At 46.8% G+C, this 13,840-nt stretch overlaps 1 protein-coding gene across 1 annotated transcript in view; it reads left to right on the forward strand.

The window, feature by feature from the left end:
- The window catches only part of CDC20B (cell division cycle 20B), a 77,528-nt gene that overhangs the window by 40,474 nt on the left and 23,214 nt on the right, over positions 1-13,840 (forward strand). The window contains exon 6 of the mRNA XM_069748386.1: positions 13,124-13,228. Coding sequence (XP_069604487.1) covers positions 13,124-13,228 — 105 coding nt within the window. The remainder of the gene's footprint in view (positions 1-13,123; positions 13,229-13,840) is intronic.

Genomic DNA, 13,840 nt, shown 5'->3' on the forward strand with positions numbered 1-13,840 from the left:
GAAGTACAGAGATCATGGAGGGGCACATAGCTGGAGGGGACAGAGATCACAGGGGGCACAGATCACATGAGAGCAAAAATATCACAGGGTGTACATAGCATGGGGGCCCATGGATCACAGGGGGGTACATAGGTCACAGGTGGCACAAAGCTGGGAGCCACAGAGATCACAGGGATGCGCATAGCTGGAGAGAACAGAAATTACAGGGGGGCACAAAGATCAAAGGAGGGCACATAGCTGGGGGGCACAGAGATCACGGAGGGGCACATAACTGGGGCGCACATAGCTGGAGGGGACAGAGATCGCAGGGGGAACACAAATATTGCTGGGGTAAATAGCAGTGGGGCACAGGGATCACAGAGAGGCACATAGATCATAGGGGGGCACAAAGCTGGGAGCCATAGAGATCACAGGGATGCACATAGCTGGGGGGCACAGAGATCACGGGGCATATAGCTGGAGGGTACAGAAATCACATGGGGAACAGAGATCACAGGGGGAACATAGCTTAAGGGCACAGAAATCACAGGAGGGCATATAGCTGCGAGGGCAGAGAGATCACAGGGGGAACAGAGATCACTGGGGGCACAGAAATCAAAGGGGGTACATAGCTGGGGGGCACAGGGATCACAGGAGGGGCACAGAAATAACATGGGGGCACATAGCTGGGAGGCACAGAGATCATGGGGGCTTATAGTTGGGGAGCAAAGAGATCATATTGGGGCACATAGTGGGGGGCACAAAGATCACAGGGGACTCATAGCTGAGGGGCACAGAGATGACATGGGGCACATAGCTGGGAGGCACAGAGATCACAGGGGGCATATAGCTGGAGGGCACAGAAATCACAGGGGGTACACAGCTGGGGGGCACAGAGATCACAGGGGGCATATAGCTGGGGGGCACACGAATCACAGGAGGGGCACAGAGATGACATGAGGGCACATAGCTGGGAGGCACAGAGTTAACAGGGGGCTTATAGTTGGGGAAGCAAAGAGATCATATTGGGGCACATAGCAGGAGGGCACAAGGATCACAGGGGGCACGTAGCTGGGGGGCACAGGGATCACAGGAGAGGCACAGAGATGACATGGGGCACATAGATAACAGGGGGCTTATAGTTGGGGGAGCAAAGAGTTCATATTAGGGCACATAGCCGGGGGGCACAAAGATTACAGGGGGCACATAGCTGGGGCACAGGGATCACAGGAGGGGCACAGAGATGACATGGGGGCACATAGATCACAGGGGGCTTATAGTTGGGGGAGTAAAGAGATCATATTGGAGCACATAGCGGGGGGCACAGAGATCACAGTGGGTACATGGCTGAGGGGCACAGGGATCACAGGAGGGGCACAGAGATGACATTGAGGCACATAGCTGGGAGGCACAGAGATCACATGGGGCTTATAGTTGGGGGAGCAAAAAGATCATATGGGGCACATAGGGGGGCACAGAGATCACAGTGGGCACATAGCTGAGGTACACAGATCACCTGCAGACACAGAGCTGCCAGCACAGAGATTGCTCTGGACTCTCTGGCAGCAGCTCCTCTTCCGGGGCAGTAGGATGGGAGAGCATTCGGCACTAACCCCACCCACCCGGAGCTAACCACGCCCACCCCATCACTAACCCAGCCCACCCCGATGACATCATTCATGTGCAGAGCAGGCAGCGTTCTGTGATGAACGCTGCTTGCCGTGCACTTGGAGATAAAGGGCCGGCAGATGGCAGGATGCGGCTGCCGTCCAAACATTGCGAACTCCGGGGACCTTCCCAGGGGGCCGTGTGAAAAGCCACCCGCGGGCCGGAAGTTCCCCACCCCTGCTATAGAGGAAAATTCCCGTGCTCAGGATCTCTCTATAAATGGAGATGAGCCTATGTTCCCTCCTACTTGAGCTGTCCTTGTCTTACATTATCCGCCAGCAATCTGAATGGCTACCATGTAATATAAAATTTCCGTGGCATGTGAGGTGCACAGGATAATAGTCATGGGCGAGGGGATGCTGTGTTCCCACACCTTGGCACCTTACAAATTAACAATGTCCCATTTCCATGTGCTGTGGATGTACTGTATAAGCAGAAAAGGAAGGGGTGTGGAGGACACCACTATATATAATGTTGATTTAAATTTTAAGAATGGGGTTCACCCATGGGCAACGAGGGTTGAGAACATACTAAAACACAAGAAAAAGAATGCCCATATATATAGGGAACACCCAAACAAGTTAAACACTCACTTTATTGTAGAAAAAGTCATAACACTAAGGACACAACAGTTTGAGGGTATGTGCACACATCAGGAATTTTAGCGTTTTTTTTGCGGAATTTCGCTATAAAAACGCTATAAATCCGGTAAAAAAAACGCTAACATTATGCATCCTATCTTTTAGAATGCATTCCGCATTTTTTGTGCAGATGTTAGCTTTTTTCCGCAAAAAAAACGCATACCGCAAAAAATCCGGACATGCTCTATCTTTTTCCGGATTTTTTGCGGATTTCCTATCAAAAAGGTCATTCCGGAAAAAAAAAACGCTAAAAATCCGCAAAAAATCCGCGCAAAAAACGCGCAAATTCCGCAAGAAATCCGTGCGAAAAAAGCACGCGGATTTCTGGCAGAATTCTCAGGATTTTGTCAGGAAAAAATCCTGACGTGTGCACATACCCTGAAAACATTTAAAACAATTATGTAAATCCAAAAGAGCCATGCCCAATAATGTGGATCATGGACACCCCGTAACTACCCAAACATGCTCGATGCTGTAAACATGGACTCAGAAATAAATATCAAGATACAAGAAGATATATAGATGTGAACGGCCCCTATCTATTCACAGTACCATATAGAAAAATAAGTGGTGGAAAAAAAGCAAAAAAATTGCAAAAAAGGTTTTTACATATACGCCTGTGCAAAAATCAACGTACATAGACACATGTACAGTTAGGGCCAGAAATATTTGGACAGTGACACAAGTTTTGTTATTTTAGCTGTTTACAAAAACATGTTCAGAAATACAATTATATATATAATATGGGCTGAAAGTGCACACTCCCAGCTGCAATATGATAGTTTCCACATCCAAATCGGAGAAAGGGTTTAGGAATCATAGCTTTGTAATGCATAGCGTCCTCTTTTTCAAGGGACCAAAAGTAATTGGACAATGGACTCTAAGGGCTGCAATTTACTCTGAAGGTGTCTCCCTCGTTAACCTGTAATCAATGAAGTAGTTAAAAGGTCAGGGGTGGATTCCAGGTGTGTGGTTTTGCATTTGGAAGCTGTTGCTGTGAGCAGACAACATGCGGTCAAAGGAACTCTCAATTGAGGTGAAGCAGAACATCCTGAGGCTGAAAAAAAAGAAAAAATCCATCAGAGAGATAGCAGACATGCTTGGAGTAGCAAAATCAACAGTTGGGTACATTCTGAGAAAAAAGGAATTGACTGGTGAGCTTGGGAACTCAAAAAGGCCTGGGCGTCCACGGATGACAACAGTGGTGGATGATCGCCGCATACTTAATTTGGTGAAGAAGAACCCGTTCACAACATCAACTGAAGTCCAGAACACTCTCAGTGAAGTAGGTGTATCTGTCTATAAGTCAACAGTAAAGAGAAGACTCCATGACAGTAAATACAAACGGTTCACATCTAGATGCAAACCATTCATCAATACCAAAAATAGACAGGCCAGAGTTAAATTTGCAGAAAAACACCTCAAGAAGCCAGCTCAGTTCTGGAAAAGTATTCTATGGACAGATGAGACAAAGATCAACCTGTACCAGAATGATGGGAAGAAAAAAGTTTGGAGAAGAAAGGGAACGGCACATGATCCAAGGCACACCACATCCTCTGTAAAACATGGTGGAGGCAACGTGATGGCATGGGCATGCATGGCTTTCAATGGCACTGGGTCACTTGTGTTTATTGATGACATAAGAGCAGACAAGAGTAGCCAGATGAATTCTGAAGTGTACCGGGATATACTTTCAGCCCAGATTCAGCCAAATGCTGCAAAGTTGATTGGACGGCGCTTCATAGTACAGATGGACAATGACCCCAAGCATACAGCCAAAGCTACCCAGGAGTTCATGAGTGCCAAAAAGTGGAACATTCTGCAATGGCCAAGTCAATCTCCAGATCTAAACCCAATTGAGCATGCATTTCACTTGCTGAAATCCAGACTTAAGACGGAAAGACCCACAAACAAGCAAGACCTGAAGGCTGCGGCTGTAAAGGCCTGGCAAAGCATTAAGAAGGAGGAAACCCAGCGTTTGGTGATGTCCATGGGTTCCAGACTTAAGGCAGTGATTGCCTCCAAAGGATTTGCAACAAAATATTGAAAATAAAAATATTTTGTTTGGGTTATGTTTATTTGTCCAATTACTTTTGACCTCCTAAAATGTGGAGTGTTTGTAAAGAAATGTGTACAATTCCTACATTTTCTATCAGATATTTTTGTTCAACCCTTCAAATTAAACGTTACAATCTGCACTTGAATTCTGTTGTAGAGGTTTCATTTCAAATCCAATGTGGTGGCATGCAGAGCCCAACTCGCGAAAATTGTGTCACTGTCCAAATATTTCTGGCCCTAACTGTATATCAACAGGTTTTAGCAAATAGTAACGACCATATCCGGGCAAATGGGCAGTATAATATCAACAGTAAAAGCAGAATCCTGAAGTACTAGGGTATGTGTCCACCTTCAGGATGGCCGGCGGTTTAGTCGGAGCGGCAAACCCGCTCTGCGCTAAGCTCCGCCCCCTTCTGGGACGCGATGATGCTGGATGTGTTCATAGCAGACATCCGGGATCATCGCACCCCATGCATAGGGCCCTGTGTTATACCTTGCGGCGCCGCAGCGTCGCCGCAAGGTATACGGACATGCTGCGATCTTAAAAGACGCGCCGCATGTCCGGAGTCGCAGGACCGCCGCGTGCATGTTACCACGCATAGTGGAGACAGGATTTCATTAAATCCCCTCCACTATGCTGTAACATCTGAACGCTGCGTGTTTGACGCTGCGTCACTATGCAGCGTCAAACACGCAGTGTTTCCTGCACATGGAAACATACCCCTAGAGTACAGCCGCCTAATAAACCCAGCTGTGTATACCTAGTCAAATGCCCCAGTCATGAACAAAAATATAGCATGTAACATGGTCAAGGAGACGTATATATCTGCTGCTATACAAAACCTGTTATCCACCTGGAGCGCCCCCAGACACAGAGCAGCGGGTTACTCGGTACCGGTCCTCTCTGTCTCGGTTCTGGGGTTCTCACAGTGGCTGGACCCCGTCCGTGACCCTGCTAAGGGGTGTCCAATAAAAGGGGTGATGAAAGTCGGCTAAAGTTTCGTGACGCCACCTGTGGTATTCGGTCAGATCGACCGACGCTGCTCGGGGTCCACTGGGGTGATGTGATGGCAGCTAGATGGTATACCTTCCCACAGGTGAAGTATATCCCCAGGGCTTCCCAGTAGTGTAGGTGGCGATGGTGTGAGGCGCAGTCAATAACGAGGACACAGGGTTGCAGTGTCTTTACCTATAACTGAAGGCTTCGGGATCCTCCATCCAGAGCACTGTCAACTGGGCTGTCTGAGACCGGCCGGTCTGAAGGCACATCCAGAGTTCCCTTTGCAGGTGGAAATCGTTGCCTACCACTAGCGCCTGTGTGTTGTAGTTCTTCCCTGCTGAGCATTCGGGATAGTCTTCACAACTCTCGTATCAGTTCTTTCTCTTTCTCTCTCTCTCCGTCCCTCAAGTTTATCTGAATAGGACGCACCCGTTTGACGGGAAGGCTCGGAGCTATTCTGGGACCCTAGAGACGCCCTTCTCCACGCTTGCCCCCTATGTCTGCTTAGGTGATGTATGGTAGACAGCCAACCTATAATTAACTGTCCTGCGGTATTTGAAGTAAGGCATAAAGTCAGTTACTTCCTCGGTGTTCCGGTCACCGGCTACGCGCCTCAGTAGGATGTTGCCGTTCTCGGGGCACGACTCCTACTGGCTCTCCTTTGTGCTTGATCTCGTTTCTCACTGTCCACAATATCCTTCTCTTCTTGTCTTTTCTTAGGATACCGCCGCAAGGTAGTGCAGGTGCGGTTCCGTTGCTTTCTATTCGTTCTGCTAGGCCCCTGTCAGGAACCCACCCCTGACAGGTCCTCCCTGGACTCTCCCCAGGCTGCATTCTGTCCTAACTTCCTATCCGACCCCTAGTTTTACCAGTGTGAGGACTGGCCTAATACATAGTGCCTTTTGCTCCCCCTAGTGGCCAGAGTGTGAAGTGTAATGTGTGCTTGTGATACCTGGTCAGGTGAACTCCTTTAGTGCAATCAAACATAACATCACTCCCCTTAGCGGCAGAGCGACATTACTGCAACGACCAGGACTCTGGGGCGCCGCCCTCCCCCCCGGTTAAATCCAGTACTCCCGGACTGGGAAAAGAAGAACAACAATAGTTATTAGAAAAGGACATACAAAATTTTTGGAATGCTTTGAACAATGTAAACATTACAATACTTCCCTTTATGGGAGATGAGGTCACTTGAACGTTATAAACGGAAAGATGTTTAAATATTTTAAATAACATTCTATTCTACTGACTATAAATAATTCCTATTACCCAGCCGGGTATTCTACTAAGTGCAAATCTTTGAACTATAATTTAACTTCTCCTTTAAGGGCGTATAAGCTGAACCCACTAAAGGCTTACTATAAAACATTACAGGACAAATCTAACATTTTCTTTATCTCTTCTAACTTCACACAGATGCAGGACCGCCTGGCTATTCGTCCGGGCCTACTGCCTCTTTTCTTCTAAGTCCACAGCAACCATTCCTCTATGGTTGTCAGACTCACTAACCCCTACGGGTTCACTTTCTAGCTCTTCTAGCTACATGGCATCTACTATGCAAACATTATCACTATCTTACTATCTAAGGCATCATTATCAAAAGGCAACAAGTAACATTCCCTTTAAGAGTGAGAATCAGTCTTCTCTGAGGTAGTTCAAGCATTCATCAAGTCATTTAAGGAACTGCAAGACTCAAGAAACTTCCACGTCGTCATCTGGAATCATGTCTTCGCAAAGTCTTCTTTCCTTGTAAAACCAGTAGAGAGCACCCTTAAGAGGGTGCGAACTATATACAACACAGTTTGTGAATCATTCACCGCCCATGATTTGGAAGTCTCTGTGAACAATGATAAACTTGTGCAAAAACATAAAACAATAGGGATCCCGGGTAAACGAAGGGACCCCTTTAAGGATTAACCCTAGACGGGTTCAAGTAGCAAAAGGAGCAGGGAACAGTTAGTTAACTAAATACATATGTCAAGTCTTCGAGGTTTATTTCTATAGTAGGTGACAAGACATCAGCCGGTAGTGACCACTTCCCGACCGGGGAAGGTCTGGCTCGGTGCTCTCATCCGATACTGTCTTGACGTCTTTGGATTGTCTCTCAGGCATCATCAAGTCATTAGTGGTCTGGGTACGAATGGCGGTGCTAGTGGCAGATTCCGCAAGCAGGACACCACACGCCGGGGTAGTAGTGCTGAGTCCTGCGGGGTCAGGGGTCCGCGGAGTACCGTCACCAGTTTCGGTCGTGATCGTAGATGGCGCGAACACAAGCACGCATCGTTTGACTCTCTTGGCATACCATCCTCGCTCACTCCAGTGGCGAGTGTAAGTCACATGGTCCCCTCTGTACAAGTTTTGGGTAGGAGGTACGCTGTGGGACTGGGGTTCCACATTACAGCTAGTCACAAAGACTTCAGTCGGCAGCCCTGGCTCCAGTATAAAGCCACAACCCCTTCTCAGGTGGAAGGCCAGCACTATCCCGTTTCACCAAACTCTCAGGGCAACAGTTGATGAGGGGTTTCCGTACCTCTGGTCGGGCGGTCTGTTCTGTTCGTTCTCGGTCTTTCCACTGCGAAATTAAGCTTCGTCGATACTGCTCCCAGGTGAGCCCGACGACATAAGAGCCCTCCAGTCTGGACCCGTCTAGTTGGATCCTTGGAGCATGCCATTCAAAGATCACCCCCTCGTGACTCACGTCTAACGGCTCGCCCATAGATGTCAGTAGTGGGGGCAGTATTCCCTTCATGGCGTAAAGGGCTGCCACCACAATCTCGGCAGCGGGAGACCAGTCATAGATGGGATGGGGAGCGGTCGCTGGAGCTGGATCGGTCGGTGGGGCAGGGTCGCTTTTGGTATCTGCGTCTGATGTGGTTCCACCGATGTCGATCGGCCCCGCTGACGAGGACACTGGAGTCTGCTGCGGCTCTGACCACGGCTCTCCCTGTGTGATCTTCTTGCACAGCTCCGACTTCCATTTCTTCGCCGTCGCCGACCCCACGTCTGGAGTCGGGAGGTCTGACGCCTCCAGTAGTGGCAGGCTCTGGTTCGCCTCCGGTGGGCTGAGGGGGTCCTGGGCTACTTCGTCGCGGTTCAGGTACTCGCTGGTTGCCGTCTCTACTTCTTGATCTGCGGCGGTACACACACGAGGCTCCTCCATTTTCTGGGGTGTGAGCTCCTGCATTCCTGAACTCGTCATCCTGCAGCCGTAGTCGGAGGGGGCGGTTGCTACTTTTGGCGCCGCTTTTGCGATCTCCTCCCATGGCACACCCTCCTTCTTCTCCTGCGCTCCTCGTGGCGCGGCAATGGCGGCGGTTATGGCGGGTATCTTGGCGGCAGCTAGCAATACACAGTCTTTGCAATAATTCACAGTTCAAGCACAATTCCAACACAGTTCCAAGGCACACATGACCTGATTCTTCAGGCTTAAGTAGGATCCTGTTCGTGACGCCAAGTTGGAGCGCCCCCAGACACAGAGCCATGGGTTACTCGGTACCGCTCCTCTCTGTCTTGGTTCTGGGGTTGTCACGGTGATCTTGTCTGTGACCCTGCTAAGGGGCGTCCAATAAAAGGGGTGATGAAAGTCGGCTAAAGTTTCGTGACGCCACCTGTGGTATTCGGTCAGATCAACCGACGCTGCTCGGGGTCCACTGGGGTGATGTGATGGCAGCTAGATGGTATACCTTCCCACAGGTGAAGTATATCCCCAGGGCTTCCCAGTAGTGTAGGTGGCGATGGTGTGAGGCGCAGTCAATAACAAGGACACAGGGTTGCAGTCTCTTTACCTTTTACTGAAGGCTTCGGGATCCTCCATCCAGAGCACTGTCAACTGGGCTGTCTGAGACCGGCCGGTCTGAAGGCACATCCAGAGTTCCCTTTGCAGGTGGAAATCGTTGCCTACCACTAGCGCCTGTGTGTTGTAGTTCTTCCCTGCTGAGCATTCGGGATAGTCCTCACAACTCTCGTATCAGTTCTTTCTCTCTCTCTCCGTCCCCCAAGTTTATCTGAATAGGACGCACCCGTTTGACGGGAACGCTCGGAGCTATTCTGGGACCCTAGAGACGCCCTTCTCCACGCTTGCCCCCTATGTCTGCTTAGGTGATGTATGGTAGACAGCCAACCTATAATTAACTGTCCTGCGGTATTTGAAGTAAGGCATAAAGTCAGTTACTTCCTCGGTGTTCCGGTCACCGGCTACGCGCCTCAGTAGGATGTTGCCGTTCTCGGGGCACGACTCCTACTGGCTCTCCTTTGTGCTTGATCTCGTTTCTCACTGTCCACAATATCCTTCTCTTCTTGTCCTTTCTTAGGATACTGCCGCAAGGTAGTGCAGGTGCGGTTCCGTTGCTTTCTATTCGTTCTGCTAGGCCCTTGTCAGGAACCCACCCCTGACAGGTCCTCCCTGGACTCTCCCCAGGCTGCGTTCTGTCCTAACTTCCTATCCGACCCCTAGTTTTACCAGTGTGAGGAGTGGCCTAATACATAGTGCCTTTTGCTCCCCCTAGTGGCCAGAGTGTGAAGTGTAATGTGTGCTTGTGATACCTGGTCAGGTGAACTCCTTTAGTGCAATCAGACATAACATCACTCCACTTAGCGGCAGAGCGACATTACTGCAGCGACCAGGACTCTGGGGCGCTGCACACCTAAAGGTAAGGAAAGAAAAAGGAAGGCCAGAGCTCAAATCCCACAAATGGGGCATGCAAATATCCAACAGAGAGCCATGTGAGCAAGGGGTAATGGCGGGTGAAAATGTTCATGAACCTCCTCCACTGAAGAAGCCACATTTTTAGTGGCGATACGCGTGGGGTTCACCCGCCATTACCCCTTGCTCGCACGAACGCATGCTCCCGTTCCGGGATAAAATGATGGGTCAGGATGCGCATCATCTGGCCAATCGTGGCTCTTCCCACTAGGTGCCGTAATTCTACCCAGACCTCTCTTTCCCGCCGTTTCTTCTCCTCTACTAAACCCACTATTTACTTTGCCTGCTCAAAGGTATGGACCAGGGCCTCCTCTTATACACCGGGCAGGGAGCTGAGAGAAGCCGCATGTGACAAGGGTTTCATAGGGGGATGTAAGAGGCTGAGTTGAACTCACAATTCTGGCTACAAAAAGCATTTTCAAGCTCTGATACTTGGAAAAGGGGGTGCTACCAGGAAGTAACCATGCAGGGTGCCCAAACTTTTGTTTGCACTGGTCCATTTTCCTTTTTGTAATTTTTAAAAAGTAAAAATTACAATATACGGTATATATATATATATATATATATATATATATATATATATATATATAATCTTTATATAGCGCTAACATATTCCGCAGCGCTTTACAGTTTGTACACATTATCATCGCTGTCCCCGATGGGGCTCACAATCTAGATTCCCTATCAGTATGTCTTTGGAATGTGAGAGGAAGCCGGAGTACCCGGAGGAAACCCACGCAAACACGGAGAGAACATACAAACTCTTTGCAGATGTTGTCCTTGGTGGGGTATATATATATATATATATATATATATATATATATATATATGTATATATATATATATATATATATATATATACATATATATATATATACATATATATATATATATATATATATATATATTATATATATATATATACACACATACACAGTGGGGCACAAAAGTATTTAGTCAGTCAGCAATAGTGCATGTTCCACCACTTAAAAAGATGAGAGGCGTCTGTAATTTACATCATAGGTAGACCTCAACTATGGGAGACAAACTGAGAAAAAAAAATCCAGAAAATCACATTGTCTGTTTTTTTATCATTTTATTTGCATATTATGGTGGAAAATAAGTATTTGGTCAGAAACAAAATTTCATCTCAATACTTTGTAATATATCCTTTGTTGGCAATGACAGAGGTCAAACGTTTTCTGTAAGTCTTCACAAGGTTGCCACACACTGTTGTTGGTATGTTGGCCCATTCCTCCATGCAGATCTCCTCTAGAGCAGTGATGTTTTTGGCTTTTCGCTTGGCAACACAGACTTTCAACTCCCTCCAAAGGTTTTCTATAGGGTTGAGATCTGGAGACTGGCTAGGCCACTCCAGGACCTTGAAATGCTTCTTACGAAGCCACTCCTTCGTTGCCCTGGTGGTGTGCTTTGGATCATTGTCATGTTGAAAGACCCAGCCACGTTTCATCTTCAATGCCCTTGCTGATGGAAGGAGGTTTGCACTCAAAATCTCACGATACATGGCCCCATTCATTCTTTCATGTACCCGGATCAGTTGTCCTGGCCCCTTTGCAGAGAAACAGCCCCAAAGCATGATGTTTCCACCACCATGCTTTACAGTAGGTATGGTGTTTGATGGATGCAACTCAGTATTATTTTTCCTCCAAACACGACAAGTTGTGTTTCTACCAAACAGTTCCAGTTTGGTTTCGTCAGACCATAGGACATTCTCCCAAAACTCCTCTGGATCATCCAAATGCTCTCTAGCAAACTTCAGACGGGCCCGGACATGTACTGGCTTAAGCAGTGGCACGTCTGGCACTGCAGGATCTGAGTCCATGGTGGCGTAGTGTGTTACTTATGGTAGGCCTTGTTACATTGGTCCCAGCTCTCTGCAGTTCATTCACTAGGTCCCCCCGCGTGGTTCTGGGATTTTTGCTCACCGTTCTTGTGATCATTCTGACCCCACGGGGTGGGATTTTGCGTGGAGCCCCAGATCGAGGGAGATTATCAGTGGTCTTGTATGTCTTCCATTTTCTAATTATTGCTCCCACTGTTGATTTCTTCACTCCAAGCTGGTTGGCTATTGCAGATTCAGTCTTCCCAGCCTGGTGCAGGGCTACAATTTTGTTTCTGGTGTCCTTTGACAGCTCTTTGGTCTTCGCCATAGTGGAGTTTGGAGTCAGACTGTTTGAGGGTGTGCACAGGTGTCTTTTTATACTGATAACAAGTTTAAACAGGTGCCATTACTACAGGTAATGAGTGGAGGAAAGAGGAGACTCTTAAAGAAGAAGTTACAGGTCTGTGAGAGCCAGAAATCTTGATTGTTTGTTTCTGACCAAATACTTATTTTCCACCATAATATGCAAATAAAATGATAAAAAAAACAGACAATGTGATCTTCTGGATTTTTTTTTTCTCAGTTTGTCTCCCATAGTTGAGGTCTACCTATGATGTAAATTACAGACGCCTCTCATCTTTTTAAGTGGTGGAACTTGCACTATTGCTGACTGACTAAATACTTTTTTGCCCCACTGTATATATATATATATATATATATATATATATATATATATATATATATGTTTCCTGTGCCTAAAATACAAAGGAAATGTGTTATCTTTAACTTTGTTCCTTTTAGAGATCATTTCATCTTCAACTTGCTTAACTGTTTAAAATAATAGTAATTTTGACCAGGGGTGCCCAAACTTTTACATTCCACTGTATATAATGATTATGGCCAGTTTAAGCATTCCTAAAAAATATTGCTGCAGAATATTGGTAATTATGTGCCCTTTCCTACTCAGTACGAATGATTGGACATTTAATAAGGTCAGTCGTGTCCTCTAATTCTTTCTGGGCGATGAGGATCACACTGAGATTTAGTTTGGAGAAGGCAATACTTTACTAATAAGATTCATAACATTACTCATAAGTAATCAGAATGAGGTCAAGGCACAAAGGGAGTTTTTAGTCAAAAATGGATTATTGCTAAGGATTCATGTGATAAATGCAGAACTGACCCCTTTGTGTTCTTTTAGAATAAACCTGTAATGTAATATGTGTCTGTAGGTTGTCAGCAAAGAAAGACTAATGTCTCGCATGAAAAGTCCTCTAATGTTACCTCATTGCAACCTGAAGTGAAAATCCATGTGCCCGGGCTTCGGAATGATTACTGTAAGTTCCTGTAAGTCAAACTTTATTACTACATTTTTATTATCATTGTTACATATTGATCAGCACTTGTAAAGTCACTGGAACGTAAGGATGTAGAAAACCGATAATGATTTATGATGCATTAAAATGGTCATGGGGCATTTCATATTAGAGATGCACAATTTTGTCCTTTACACACAGTGCCGTAAGCTTCCAATGTAGCAGGTGATTCAGCACAAAATCAATGTATATTCCAAAATTGATAAAAAACATCTTCATCAATGTATGTAACGGGGTCTACCAAGCTGGGGTACCTCTTTCAGTTCCACCCCGTGTTTCAGGAAGTCCACTCTGCTTTTGCTAGATTCTGAATGAAGGACGCTGGCAGGAATTTCTTGATTACATGAGAGCATATAAAAGCTGACTGCTACTCCACGTATTTCCAGTCTAAGAACAACCTTTATTTATAGCACACAGAATATATAACACAGATACACAGGGCAGGCCAATAGGAACACAGCAGCCCAGACATACATTACAATAGCCGCAGGGGGCCAGAGCCTGCCAATATTTACTGTGGGAATTACAAAGGTGGGGGGAGGTCAGAAAGAGAATTTCTTGTCCAGGGGCGCA

The sequence above is a fragment of the Ranitomeya imitator genome, chromosome 1 (genome assembly GCF_032444005.1).
Source record: "Ranitomeya imitator isolate aRanImi1 chromosome 1, aRanImi1.pri, whole genome shotgun sequence".
Taxonomy (NCBI): Eukaryota; Metazoa; Chordata; class Amphibia; order Anura; family Dendrobatidae; genus Ranitomeya; species Ranitomeya imitator.